Source organism: Paramisgurnus dabryanus, chromosome 3 (genome assembly GCF_030506205.2).
Source record: "Paramisgurnus dabryanus chromosome 3, PD_genome_1.1, whole genome shotgun sequence".
Classification (NCBI taxonomy): Eukaryota; Metazoa; Chordata; class Actinopteri; order Cypriniformes; family Cobitidae; genus Paramisgurnus; species Paramisgurnus dabryanus.
Window position 1 is genome coordinate 26,771,827 of NC_133339.1, and position 15,724 is coordinate 26,787,550.

The 15,724-nt window shown below is 38.2% G+C and overlaps 1 protein-coding gene across 2 annotated transcripts; it reads right to left on the reverse strand.

The window, feature by feature from the left end:
* Positions 1–333: 333 nt before the first annotated feature.
* On the reverse strand, positions 334–15,680 carry kmt5c (lysine methyltransferase 5C). Of its 2 annotated transcripts, none has more exons than XM_065278219.2 (9): positions 15,073–15,680; positions 11,331–11,463; positions 10,987–11,152; positions 9,902–10,011; positions 9,586–9,749; positions 8,542–8,561; positions 7,840–7,976; positions 7,472–7,632; positions 334–7,291 (listed from the first exon to the last, which is right to left on the reverse strand). In XM_065278219.2, exons 2-9 carry the CDS (start codon positions 11,441–11,443, stop codon positions 1,797–1,799), a joined length of 6,366 nt encoding a protein of 2,121 aa, XP_065134291.1. In that variant the 5' UTR covers positions 11,444–11,463; positions 15,073–15,680; the 3' UTR covers positions 334–1,796. The 2 variants fall into 2 exon arrangements, with proteins under 2 accessions (XP_065134291.1, XP_065134283.1); XM_065278211.2 differs by having other exon boundaries at positions 12,974–15,680.
* Positions 15,681–15,724: the final 44 nt, after the last annotated feature.

Consider the following 15,724-nt stretch of genomic DNA (forward strand, 5'->3'; position numbering starts at 1 on the left):
TTTTGCTTCAGATTTTGTTTCCCAGAATGTTTTGCTTGATGTTGTTTTTTAGTTTTACTCTGTAAAGACAAAGACTTGGAAATGTTTAATGTTCATTTAACTTTGAACAAAATGTTGCCAGTAAATAACATAAATTTAAATCTACGGTAAATTACCGGCAACCCAGCTGCAATTTCTACGGATTTTTTTTACAGTGTAGTCTCACCTGAACCCAGAAATGACATTCCTTAGGTCACAATTTAACAAGCGGATTACATTTTGATAAATGTGAACTAAAATTTAAAGCGACAAACAAAATCCATGATATTACAATAATATATCATTTTCCCTGACTTTCACTGTCTGGAATAGACCTTTTATAATTCCATGATACTTCAAAAATGCCATGGAACCATGTACATCTTTAACAAAACTGTGAATTTTCAATGTTAAAAACACCATGAACAGCTTTTCTTTTTAATTATTTTACTTGCAATATTTTCAAATTTTTACAATTTTACAGTGAAACAATTACAATTTCCTAAGTAGCAAACAAGATGGTTATACAAGACCAGAGTTTGTCAAGAGACATATTGGACATTTAGTTGCAAGTATTAAAAACTGAGTAAAATACATTGTGTTCAGTTCAATCGAAAGAAAAAACCCTAAAAGTTATATTAAAGCACCATGTTAAGAAAATATTGAAATAAATACAACATACTGGCTTTTTGTACATTTTACATGCCAGCAACTATTTAAACTTATGGAAAACAAACAAACGACTTCTTTCGCTCATAAAAACTGGAATAAAAACAAACAACGATAGGTCAGAGAGGGATGACTGATTTTGGGTCGCTGTGACCTACAGAGCTACTGTACATTAATGTATGGTTATAGAATTCTAGCAGAAGAAAGTCTGATCAACCTGATCGGCTCCAAGGGGCACAAAACATCTCTCTAGAGTAACACAAGTGGTAACTAATTATGCATGTGTGTCCAAATGTACCATAGTAATACCTGTACATAAATGATACAAAAACCAATAAATGTAAAGCGGACATAAACCGTTTGATGGTAAATATGGATACAAAGTCCAAAACAGAATTGTGCTCTAATAATGTGCTTGCAAAGTGTGACATTTGTAAGAACTAAGTTGCAATTTGAATAACATCACAGAAGGGAACAATTAATAAATTTTTGATTGTTACCAAAGCATGTGTATTTAATGTAGCTAAAATCCACTTTTGCCAAACATTGGACACGTGATAACTGCTGATAACTTCATTGCATATCCTTATTCAGTTTGACAGAATAAAAGCAAAAATTCACATGTCCTTCATTAAAATTCACTAAAGCACAGGTTGCCATGTGTGCTTTAACCTTTGTTGACAAGTTTTATACTCATTGATTGCAATTCAGCGAGCTAACTTTGAACTAAAAAAGCTTGGAGGGAATAGAGACAATTTCCACATTGTGGAGAAGCACATCACCATCATGTGGAAAGTTTTACGTACTACAGGATAAACAGAATATCTATTTTTCTCTTTTGTAATACTTACAAAAAACATGTATGGAAATATTATGCTCTATAATGTATTAAATAAACTACATTGTATGTAAAATACAAATAATTAATCAAGTATGCTAATAAAATAGTGATTTTAAATATTTCAAGAAAAACATCAATCTTATGTTGATGCTAGAACCATGACATTTTACATAAAGCCAAACATGTTTAATAAACACAACTTATCACATTAAAGTTGTTTCAAATAAATATCTCAGAAATTTGTCATTGCAACAACAAATGGTCATTATCAATCAGTATATTGTAGGTCCAGATCTACAGTACCATCCGTGACCACAAGCCTTAGTCTCTTCGGCTTGCGATCCGTTATGGGGGTGCTTTGCGAGTGTGAGGTGGAGAAGTGCAGAGAATTAGTTCCCGGCTGGCCCTGCTGCTGTGGATCTTTACCAATCTGGCCTCCTTGGACTTTTGGCCCTGTACACCTATCCATAGAGGGAGAAGGTGAGAAGTTTGAAGGACCACATGCTTCTACAACCAGTCTCCCTTGGGTTCCCGAAGGCTCCATGAGACAATGGTAAGTGTAATTTGCAGGTCCTGAATTCAAGCATTCGCCATCACTGCTATATCCCAAAGTAACAGAGTGATCTCCAGTGAAGTTTACAACATAAGACTGATGAGAAGGTTGACTGTGTTCAAAGGTGGTTGACTGAGTTTTAATCACTGGGACCTCATGGGTTGATTCTCTGTATCCTAGTTGAGGACTGATGTGCTGTGATAAAGGAGGTGACATGGAAGAGCTGAAGTTGAACCCAGAAGAATTATCACAGTGGGAAACATCCTGATACATCCCATTCTTATTAGGCTGAGAATTAGTCATTCCAGAGAGTTGGGCGTTTTGAGTGGGAGCCACAACAGCATGAGGTTTCTCCAAATTTGGGATTTTTCTTTGTGGCATCTTGTAACACTGCGAATTTTGGGTAGAGGAAAACAAAGACGTTGACGGTAAGGAAGGATCTTTATCGTTCCTTGGGATTTGGGGCTTTATATCTGTAATGTTCTTGAAAGCATTTGCCGTGGTTTTGCTGGAGCTAACAAAATAAACAGGGTAAATTGGAACATTCTGCTGACAAGGAGCGGCAGATTGCTGTTTCGATGGGATGTTCTTGGAGCTACTCTGTCGACTTTCAGGTGATTTCAGAAATCCAGCATTAGGACATCTAGCTGCAGAATCTTTTCCACTGTGAGAGCTTGAGGGTCCTGGGGAACAAGCAAAGCTTTTATCCATGTTGTTAGTAGATTTGGGGCTGCCTGCAGCCAGAGAACTTTTAAAAGCATTCTGACCTCCCTCGCTTTTCAAAACATTTCTGGGGTTCTGAAAAAAAGGAAGTTTTTTATCACGGAAAAATGCATTACCGGAGTTGAATGCCCCTAGGAACTCCGCATGTGTGGTGGACTTATTTCCTGCATGAAGGGAATGAAAGGGCGTGACAAGGTTACTCTGACGTCCAGCACCAGACAGGCTTTGCATTGATTGGCCCAGATTAAAAGACTGCGACTTATTATTTGAGCTGTGTGAGCTGAGTGTTTCATGAGTTTTGTCTTTAGGTTGCATTTTGGCAGAGCTTGATTCAGCTGACAGAGTCTTTGTGCTAACAATAGAATCAAAAATGTTCAACTTTTTATCCTGAGGATGAAAACGTGCAGTTGCGTGTGCAGACTGTCTAGAATGTGTAGCAGTATTATTGAACGTAACCCAGTCTTTGCTGAGAAACTGTGTTGCGGAGTCTTCCTGTTCCTGGTGAACTGCTGGACTTTTTGACAACTTGCCATCGGACAAGTATAGACCATTCTCAGAGACAGGATCAGAACTCATGGCTGTATTACATAATTTATCTTTGAAGAGCAGATTAGCACCACTGCTAGATGATGATGTATCAGATTGAGCAAAGACAAGATCTGGGAAACTTAGATCTTCATCGTTACTAAAGTTACTCACTGGGCTTGGTGATCCTAGGTAAGGGGTGGCCGGATCCCATGCATCAGTGGGACTTTGAGGGAAGGGGCTTCCGAAAGACCCCGTGTTATGCGTTTCACCAGGACAGTAATCTAATAAACTGTTTTGTGTCTGCATTTGATCATAGCTTTCAAGATTCAAACAAGGAAAGTCAAGTTCATCTTCTGTATAGTTACTAAAGCTGCACTCTGTGGAAAAGGGGGAGATGGAAGGAGACGGATTCTCAGAAGTGCTTATATTGGGATTAATAGCCACATCTCTCTCAGATACCTGTGGCTGGCTCTGTAAAGCCTGTAGTCTTGACAGACTGTTGTTAATCTGAAGCAGATTGTTACTCAAGCAAAACTCATTCCTTTCTCTAGTCTCAGTCCTACAAACTCCATAATTTCTGTCGATATTGTCTGAAACGGTCTGCTCTCTAATATTCTCTTTCGCTTGAATACTGCCTCTGATAGAACTGGCATCCGTCAGCCCCTCACAGCAGGGTGAGTTAAGTGACAAAGATGAAAGGGATAATGGTAGAGGTGAATTCTCAAAACCGAGTGGATGTTTGAGGGCCTCTGTATTCTTGTCACTACTATGCACCACCATCGCTTTCTTGCAGGGAGAAAGATATTCCTCTTTAATTTTGCTATGTGGCATCTGTTCAAGTATTGGCATTTTAGAAGAGACAGATGTTAATTTCTTTGGTTCCATGTGCACAGAAACCATATTCCCATCTTGTTTCTGAGCTTCTTTCCACTCTACCTCCCATTTATCTTCAGCCCTCCTGCGCAATCTTATTGGAGGTAATGGTTTAATCTCAATGTCCTCCTCAACTTTAAGAGCAGAAAGATTTGGTTGTATTTGTACATCTTGAACATCGCCTACATCTTGAACTATATTTTTCGGTGGGCTCACTTCTGGCTTGTTGGTGCACAACATCGGACCACTTGTTTGCCTTTTCCTTTGCTTAGTTACACATTTTTTTCTGCAATGTTCTATAACATCTTGGACTGCTTTTGTGGCCTTCTTCAAATCTACACCCTTATCTGCCTCCCCATGACCACGAATCCTTTCCATCTCTGCATTTAAAATGGAGACTGAATCCAAAATGGCCCTAAAAGGGTCATCTACAGTCAAACATTGCTGTGGGCTTGATTTCCCCAGAATACTGCCATCTTCATCCGCAATCTTCATTTCCCATTCCTTTCCCTCTTTTCTCTTCAGACAGATTCTGAGGTTTTGCTTCTGCTCTTCCTCAATCTTGTCAGAAACACTTGAGGTAGAAGACTCATTTGGAATTCCACTTTCTATATCATTCTTTATCATATCGCTTTTGTTTTCCATAATTTCCTCACCATTTAAGAAATCATTTTTGTTCTCACTTCTTTCGATCTTCTGGCATTCCACTGGTTCTAGTTTAATTTTAGGTTTCTTATTCTTAGGTTCACTTTTTCTCTCTTCAACAGATACATTGGTTATGCTATCCCTGGATTCGGAGACTGTGCCTTTGCTTTGCACTTTTTCAGCCTGAGCACTCTGATGACCTTTGCAGCACTGTTTAGATGGAGCTTTGGAGGACCCACGATTTTTTGAACCAACACCGATATTGTCTTTAGGAGTTGAACCTGATTCAGATTTTGGAACTTTCAGGTGTGTCGTCTCATCACTGCTGTTGTCGCTTGGCTTGTGTAGCAGATTGTCCAGCCTGGGTTCTTTGTCATCACTTACATCTGTACACAACGGTGTTGCTGCAGGAGCATTAACATCCTGATCTGGCTCTGTATCAAGTGATTCACGAAAAGCACGCTTCTTTAGGGGAATGCTGCTCTGGGGACTGTGATCCAGAGACACCTTGCCTACAGAGGGAGGCTCAGAGGAAAGCGACGTCTTCTCTGACTGTTGCATTTCAGCCACTGGAGCGGCTATATTTATATTTGGCTGATCCGCTAGAGCGAGTTCCTGATTATGGTGTTCATTTCTTGTACTGAGTGCATCACTTTTATCCAAATTCAAATTTTTAGCAAGTGATGGTTTTTTCACATTATCTACTTTATCAATGTGATCATTAGCATTCTTATCTAGCTGACACAACTTTTCACTCTGACTCTTACTAAAATCCGACAGCAGCACCTTCGCCTCTTTTATGACTATGGTCTTGCTTCCAAAATGCACTATTAATTCCTTCTTATCTAAATCTTTTCTCTCAGCAATTACCTCTTCCTTCTGCTTGGCACTGCCTTCTTTATCTTGTACCTCAGGTAAGCTCTCAGCACTTTGCTTCTTAGAGCACTTTGATGCTCTTCTTCGTTTCTTTAAACCATTCTTAAAGTTTTGCTTTATAGAATCTTTTGGATTTTCTGGAACAGTGACCTCAACATTACAATCCCTACTTTGGTTAGCTTTAATTTCATGCTCATTGTGGTGACTTTTATCACACACATCTGCAAGTTCTTTCTCTACAGTTTGTACTTTAACTGCCTTTTCGCTAGAATCGGTGCAAGTATCTGAAGCAGATTGTATTAAATCACATGTTACTTTTAAGTACTTATCTGCACTCTTTACATTTACTGGTGTGAAATACATTTCCTTTACCCCTTTCTTACCTGGTTTATTGGTTTCTTTTCTCCCCTGTACTGCTGCTCGTGTAGTACCCTCATCTTTTCCACTGTCTGCCTGCCTCTGACCTGTACTTTCAACTTTGTTTCTCTCTCCAGGGACAGCTACCCTGACCAGACTGACTTTGAGGTAACGATTTAACCCTGAGTGGAGAGAGACAGAATTATGAAAAGATGAAGACGAGGAGGGTATGTTTACAGTGCTAAAAGCAACAGAGGGCCATTGGTTTTGCTTGTTATCCCCTGAGGTCGTTGAAGCTACACAGGAACTGTCATCACCTTGCTTAGTTGCACTGGAAGCGTGTGAATGTCCCCTGCCGCCAGCCACCTCCCTGAGACAATCTGTCAAGAACCTCTGCTGTGTCTCTCTAATTACCATGCACTCTGTTTGTGATGATTTATTACCATTAGTTGTTTCTTCACCAATAGGTATATATTTAGCAGTCCTTGGTTTACGTGTAGAGATTAAATCAGGATTATTGATGTCAACTTCAATTCCTTTTTTAAGCCTTCCCTGTGTCTGAAGGCCAGCGTTTCTCTCTGCTGTATGATTAGAATTCTGCTTGATCAGTTGGGTCCTCCTTTTATTGAACCGGGAGATCGCAGAACGACTCCTTGCTCTGAAACCTCTCCGACGACTACAAAGCATATTCCTGGTCCTTGAGGCAATGGCCTTCTGGTGGACAATTTTGACGGATGATGCATCAACGTTACGTCCCTTGGCTTTCATGTCATCTTTTTCACGGACACTGGAAACACATCCAAGAGTAAAAGGTTTAAACCTAAAAACGGGGTCTTTCTTTAACATGTCTTGATCCTTTAGGTCCTGTGGTCCATCTTGGTTAGCATTACTGGTGGGCTGAGAAATCAATTCATTTTTCGTTGTTATGCTCCCTGGTTTTGGTCTCTCATTTTCAATTAGGTATAGCTGGGCCCTTTCATTGCTTGTAGGGTCTTTACAGCTTAACAGAAATTCTGCCGTGTGCTGATGAAGGCAAACTCTTAGCTCTTTAAGTCCAAGATGAGACAAAGATAATGGGAGGTTTTGTGTTCTTTTTTCCACCTGTTTGCAAAGCTCCTCCCTCCTCCTCCTATCAGTCTTTCTCATCCTGCTCAAAACAAGGGCGTTCCTCTTCGTCCGATGGGATAAAGTATTCCTCATTGGCAAAGCTGACAAAAAAGTGAGAAGACCAGAACAGACAGCTAGCGTTAAGACTTCAAATTGCAAAGTTTTCTTGACAAATTTTAATCATTGCAATTTAACATACAAAACTTTACCCTTAACTTTTAACTTTAGGTTGATACACAGGTAAGATTATTAGCAAATTTAAAAAGGCATAATGTACATACCAGAGTTTGTTAAAGTGAGAAGTGGCTTTGGAGTGCCATTTCCCCGGTTTCGGTTAAGTCTCAAATCAGTCTCTCTAAACTCGTATTTCTGTCCCACAGCATCGCTGGAGCAAACCGAGTCTGGCGACTTGTCTCTTTTCTTAAAAGACCCTTCTCCTCTCCTAGACAATGAAAATTACAGAAATTGTATTTTTTTACATGGATGGAGAAAGAATATGTAGCATACAGAGTAGGGTATAACTGGAGACAGAAGGGTCTCACACATCAAGTTCGCACAGGGCCTCGCACCCCCCTTGCGACAGCTCTGATAATGGCTTTAATACCCATAGCAGATGGTCTTAATGCAATATTCATGTAATTTCTCTTACCTCTCACACGTGCAACATTCACACATTTCATTATTCTCCCCAAAAAAGCTGTCCCCATAGTAACAGGTAATCTCTTCCCCTGGTGAGATGGGTCGAACCACTTTCACACAAGCTCCATTCTTATCTCCAGGGACAAACTAATAATGAGAACAGAACCAAACAATATGAACAAATTATGCATTAATACTTTAAACGGTTTAAATGATGTCATTTTACAACAGGAAAGCAACCAAGCACATCTAAGTAGTGTCAGATCTAATTCTGGCACAATGTATGTTAGCCTAGAGATCAAATATATCAAAATGAAAAAAAAAATAGATTGGTTCAAAAAACTGAGTGGTAGTGCACATGAACATGACTGATGCATAAGTCAAATGTACATTTTTTATCATGTAACTGGTATGTTTTAAATGTGTGTACATTTTATAAAGCTGTTTGTACAAATAATCAATGAACATGAGGTCATAAAAGATACAGGCATAGTACTGAAAAAACACCATTCAATCAAATTTCTATGTATGTAACACTGCAGGACACACAAAATTCCCAAAGGACCTTCATTTTAACAACTCGTATAAACAAAGTATAAATCACATTGCTGCCACTCAACTCTACATTCTTACTGATTGATAATAAATCCCTATTGTCACAAAGTAAATTTACTGGTGGTGTATTAAAATGGTGCAGAATTTAATAGCCTACCTTACAGTTGGGTCTGCAGTCTTCTCCCAAACATGAAAAAAGAAAAAGGCATGATTAAATCATCTGCATAACATCCTTCTTTTAAAACAAAGATCTCAGGGGAAGTCACATAAAATATTTCACGACATTAAGGGTGTGTTCACACTTGTAGTTTGGTTGTTTTGGTCCAGATCCAAAAACATAAAATATTTATTCCTGGTTCACAGAGTTCATACTGGCATTTTAACAGTGCCCCATGGCTACAACTGCTCCATTTTTAGGGGCAGTTTGTCTACCCCTATACACAACTGCCCCCTTTTTAAGGGCAGTTGTAGCCTAGTGGTTAGAGCGTTAGAGGTGCCGGTTCAAAGGTCATGGCCGGCGGGTTGCAACTGCGGTGCCCTTGAGCAAGGCACCTTACCCTAATTGCTCCCTGGGTGCTGGGATGTGTGTGTGTGTGGTTTGGGCGTGTGTGTGTGTGTGTGTGTGTGTGTGTTCACTACTCACTAGGATGGGTTAAATGGAGAGGTCACATTTCGAGTAGGCTTGTCACCTTCACTTTCACTTAACCGAACAGAAAGGCATTCAGATGAGGTCACAACCTGATTAGTCAGCTTTTATGACGTGTATTTATTTCACTATGAATTTAGCTGACCTTCCAGAAAAATGCGGCATGCTAAACGAACATGGTCTTTGTATGTGTGTGTACATATACAGGTATTCTTCAATCAAAAAAAAAAAAAACACACTTACAGAGAGTTCATAAAATGTTTAAAAGAGACTAAAACAGCCTTAAGAATTCTTCAGTTATATGCACAATCGAAGACAAAAGGGCAACTCCTATGTTAACAAACTGTGTGATTTGTTGGGTTACATACTGTTATCACTTCCTGTGTTGTATTCATATTTCAGTCGAACCGCACAGTGCGTTTGGAAGCAGACAGATACCCACTTTTTCAGTTTTAATCAAACCAAACCTGCCAAGTGTGACCACACTCCAAGATATGTTAGTCATTTTGTTCCACATGAGTGAATGAATTGATGTTGTTCTGCAAAATATCTCACCATGATTGATGAAAGCAGCAGGCCCCAACCAAAGCTGAGCACATCTTTTGCGTGTTGAGTACATGACACTGAAGTCATTGACTCCTGCTCTCAGCACTGCACTGTCTTCAGGGCTTAGCTCAGCTATGCAACCCTGAAGTACCTCCACCTGCTCTCCGACACTCCTGAAAAATTAAAAGCGTGATTCACACTCTAAATATTTAAATGACAGCTTGAGCAACATTCCTTATTTACCACAATTATTTAAAAAGGTATGCAATAGAAATGCAACCATCAAAGATAAACAAAATATTTAATTATTAAAATTGATTCCAACCATTGTCGTGTGGATGTGATTTTGGCTCCATTTGTTTCTGAAGAATAGCGGTTGCATGGCTCAATATTCACTCCACTGTCCAACAGAAATGCTTTTATGTAACGATACATCTATAAAAAAGGAACAAAGATGTTTTAAAAGATATTACAAAATGTTTCAAATTTAGTTAGCTATTAACCTATTGGAATTAAAGACAGAATCTTAAGACAGAAGGATTACTATACGATACCAGGGTGGCGCAGCAAAATGAGATTTAAAGATGTAACATTTCAAGGGTTTTACACATGACACTGTCTAGACTTAACACTTATGTAAAAAAAAAACAGGATTGCTGATGACATTTAACACTGCAACTATGGCAAATCCATCTTGGTAAGTCTATCTAAAATCATCTAATTTCAACATGTAAACATCCAATTACTGGCCATCTAATTAATGTTTTGACAAGCCTGTCTCACACTGGAAAGGTGTAAACGTTTATTTAGTCAGAACGTTTTTCCTAGACTAATTATCTCCATGATGTCCTGCATATTATTTCTGTCAGTGTGAAACATCTCAAACTAAAACCAGGCGCTGCTACGCTCGGCACAGGCGATGCACGTCCCCACTTACGCGTTTAATAGCCGTAATAGTTGAGATGACATTTTGTAACTATGGTTACGAACTTAAATCTACTGCTTCCAGCTATGACAAATGTGAGCTGTTTCCAGGTGTACATCCTGCTTGTGCAACTGGCCTTTTATCCTTATTAAACTGAGAACAGACATAAAAGATGTCTGCAAGAGAATTACTGTACAGACACATGTCCTGAAATCCAATCCCACTCTATTGATACACCAGGCCATTTTAGGTCAAAGTATCAGCTGTCAGTTGCTGACACCCTCTACCAGTGGAAACACTGATATGGCTTCACCTCCTCTGATCCATTCATATATAGAGATCAATGCAATTAAAGGACTACCAACAGAACAAACTACTAATGCAAAAACCAAGTATATATGGTAACTGATACTAAAGTGTACTAAAGTGTAGTTCTGTTACGTGTAGTAAATTATTGCTCTGGATAAAAGAAACAGATAACTCACATGCTGCTTCAACAGCTCTTGTCGATGTGCACCCAGTCCAGTGAAATAGTCACTGACCCATTCTCCATCCAACAGAGCATCAAATGTAGCCTGAAAGTCATGTGTGCGTTTGAAACGCAGCAGCGTCTCTCTGAGGTAGCCCCATCGCCGAATCTCTGGGGGAGGACTTCATTTAGGAAGACAGAACACAATTAATATTTTTAAAATGCATTTTGACATTCATTACACAGATAAACACCTCCCTAAATCAACAACATAAGTCAAGGGCTTAAGTCTTGTTTTCAATTACGGTTACTGCCTACAATCTAGGTAGCAGCATAATAGGAATCAAGCAAAATAAGCACCTTATGTTCATCTTGTGGGTGCTGAACCCCAGTAAGGGATCCAGCACCAGACTCGTTGCCAAATCATCCGTCTCGCAAAGCTCTCTCACACTCATTCTATTGGATCCCTCCATGGTCGCCCACCATCAACATGCTGGAAAAAATTGGCAGTGAGTTATACTTAACAGCTGCAAGTCATTCTATGCAAGCAAATAGCAATTGTTTTTCTCACAATGCTAACATTGAAACAAACATGTACAGTGAGGTCCAAAAGTCTGTGATCACTAGGGTAAATACATGTCTGTTTTCTTTTTTTAGTTATTTTACGGGGCATTTGACTTCTTTTGACAGATTGCAGTTAACAAGAAGACAGAAATGTACAGAGGAGGGAGAGGGATACAGGACCAGAAAAGGACCTTGAGCCGTGAATCAAACTCAGGTCGCCGAAAGCACATAAGCACCACGTGTCGGAGCACTGCCCCCTGCCTCAAACAATAAATGTCTCATTTAACTCTGGAAACGCAGTATGAAAACCTTTGTGTCATGGGTGTGTAGTCTATTGCATGTTTGTGTATTATGAGAAGAGAACATGAATTCCAATTCAGTTAACAATGAACTCCACAATTGGAAAACCTTGAGCAAGGGAAATCTCACATTTTCCTTAAACATTGACATAAATGTTTAATTATTAACCTAGATATATATCATATTCCTATATATTTTTTGTATAAGCTTGTATACTAAATTTTTAAACGGTGTTTCCACAATTAATTCGACTTCGATATCACTGTATTTGGGACAAGTGTGTATGAATATACATGCAAAGATATAAAAGGGAAGACTGTTTTTACTTAACTGAATTGCACCACTAAACATGAAAAATCATCCACTGTTTGCTAAATAATAGTAGGCTATATGTTAAAAAAGCTAAATTTATACTAGACATAATATGAAAGGCAATAATCTGAGAATATTCGTAGAGCTTTTGAGTCGAGACGAATTCGAACAGATATTTGAATACAATTATGTTTAATATTACATATGTAAAAGAAAAGAAGTCATATAAGATAAGATCGATAGATTTAAGTAGCTATGGTAAAATATGAACATTTTAGTATTTTTGAATCAATGAAGCTTTTCAGTCGGAAAACACTTCGGAACATAGGAGTAGTAATCTAGTTTTGACTAGTGCAAATACACGAGTTGCAGGAATGTGTAAACACAGGGCTAGTCAGGAGGCCAAAGATAACAGTGGGGAAAACGTAAAAGTACACAATAAAATTTCACGAAATACATTACAATCAAATATTTCACGTGGATTTATCAACCAACTTTGATGTCGTCATTAATTAGCAAATAATCAACAAACATTAACCAATGTAACGAGACAAACCGCCAAACACCTTTAAGTTAATATATCTATCTATTTATCGTTATGGCAGATAGTAAGTAGCCGTCAGCGAAGGCGGGTCAACTGATTTTACCCTGAATCTTCCAGAACCGACGGAGTCCACTTGGCTAACATATCAAGATAACCTAACCGAAACGGTACAATTTGAATACTTTCTCGTACATGATATATATCTCTATCAGAGTCAGGAGTTTTTACAAAACTACCGCCAGTAAATCGGTGCTCTATAAAAATAACTGCAAGTTTTAGTTACCTGACGGGCTTTCTTTCAAATTTCTGATCGATTTGTCCGTAGTAAAGCTAGCAGGCTAGCTCTTCCTGCTGGCTACCAGTGCAGCCTCCGCCTGCCTCTGCTGTAGTCATATTCCATCATTTAACATTTATTGTCCAAAATATTATTTTAAAAGCGCAAAATAAAGTCTAGAGAAGTATTTCAGGTGAAATATTAGCATTAAACGTTTAGCGTTTGTTTTCGTACACACACAAGTCTCCTACTAGAAAATGAATCCAACCAATCCTTTGCACCCATAGTCCAACTCCTATTGGTTCCTGTAAAAGGTGACACGTATTTCGGCGTTATTTTTCATATCCTATTGGCTGTTGTAGTTGCACGGCGTCGGGGTTAGCCAATAGAAATGCAGATGTAGAAAATACCTCGGGGTTAAACCAATTAGTGGACGAGAAAGAAACAAAGTTTCCCGCCTCGTCTCTGTAACCGTGTACTGTTGACCTCTTGGAGAGTTATGCAATTCGAAATCAGGGATATTCGTTATGAAAAACACATCTAAATGAAATGAATAAAGATTGTAATATTCTGTTTACATATGTTTAAGTATGCATTCACCTTGTTTTGTTTTTGTATTGTGCCGTCCATTTTACCATAGCAATGCATATCTAAGCGATGTTTTTTATCCTGCATAGAATATGAAAAGTCCATTCAACTGAATTTGGTGCTGCAATATTAACAAATAACAATTTAAAATGCGTTATATATTTAGAGCAGACTTTTAAATTGGTAAAAACTTTTAATTTGCTTTTTACTGTAGATATCAAAAGGTTTTCGTTTAAACATGATGTCTTTTTCTAACTCACAATAAGCTTGCTACTTTAAAATATAAATAGTGTATTGCTCTCTATGCTAGGCTTTGTTCGAAATAGCCCCCTATTCCCTCATTCGCTATTCTCTACATTAGTTCCCTAATATAGTTCACTCGAAGGGGTGAAGAGCCCGCCGGCAGCTCTGCAGTGCGTGCGCCATATTCCGCCGAGACGCGAGAATTAATTCGGCGCGAGTCTCATTGGACGACTAGCTGTAGTATTGCGGTGCATTGTGGGGTGAATGAGTGCACATTTCCACTATATTTTGGAAACCACTAGAAATGGATGTTCCCTCAAATAGTGCCCTTTTTAATCGTATAGGGGGCTATTTCAGACACAGCCTAAATCTTATAAGAGGCCTTACTATTAAAAATATAAAGGACTATCAAAACAACCAGTAGAAAACTTTTATTTTCGTTTCTGGTAACTGAGAAGTACGTTTTATGATTTTAAATCAATAGCATTGTATATTCTTAAACAAGTTTCGTTATCTTAAACCCCTAACTTAATTGTTCTATTTATGGCACAGGTAAAATGTTGGCATCTACTACAGTGCATTGAACAATATCCCTGATTGCGTTATAAGAGAAATGAGGAAAATAACCTGTTACTCTGTCAAGTAAAACAGGTACAAAATAAAATAAAAGTACATACCAATAAACAACAACTCCACTACTAAAATGTCAACGTTATAGTTGCTGTTAAACAAATATGCTGTGCAGAAATGTACCTGTCTTGCTGATATCAACAACAAAAAGGGCATTAACCAAAAAAAAACCTTACTCATACATAAACAAAACACCTCAACACGTAAACAAAACTGATAAATAGAAAAGATGATATGTGATTTTTAAGACCATATTAGATCATTAAACGTCATGAAATACCAAACCAATCTATTTTATTATAACAAATACTGTGTTGATGCCAATTTACAAAATAATTTGTGTAAAATTATTGTAACCTTTTCTGCTATCACCCTAATTTCTTTGTGTCTCTCATGTTGACTAAAACATTACATCGGCAAAGACAGACACATTTTAACCTGAACTTAATGATGGAATCTCTGAGTATTTTCAAGTTAGCCATAGTCATCACATTTATTTACAAAAACTAGGCCACTCTAAAAGATAGAAATTCTTATGTTATGAATTATTTGATTTGAGCTTTCTTAATTTCTGGTGTTAGGATTGAATAACACACTATACATTTAACACACACTATATTATTTTCAGCAAGCAGGATAGGACAAACCTTTACCAGTGTTTTCTTTCTTTCTTTTCTTCCTTTGCCAGTGTTTCTTTGAAGCACCAGAGGGCACTGGTGTATTGCTTTGTAATAACCTTATTCCCACATAACATTTAAGAACTTGTGAATTAGTTTTTGTGAAAAATGCATCACCTCTTTGAAACACCTCTGGTGTTAAGAGTTTGTTAAGCATCATATTTAAATCTTAAGTACAGCGACAACTGAGAAACTTTAAATCCAGGCTTTTCAACTAAAACACACAGTTTGAAATGGAGGGAGGTGAATGAGAGGACAACAGAAAAATACAAAATCCAGGAAGTAGGTACAATGCCCAGTGCTTCAAAACACAGAAAATGCATACTGGGAAATGGTTAAAAGAGAAGTACCAATAGAAAAGACAGGAGTAGTTCCTTAAATTACATGATTGATAAGCACAACAAGAGCCATAAAGAGAAGCATATTCAGAGGGAAAGGGAGGAAAGTTAAGTTTACTGTTGGCTCTGAAAAAAGAGCACGAGAGAAAAAATAAATAAAGAGATTAAGAGACACAGCACGCAAGCAGGAGACAGCTGAGAACAAACAGAAAATAACCAGGTGTACAATTTCAGTCCATCTCAGCAAATCTCAACTTGGGTCAATCCTGACCAAACTACATTCA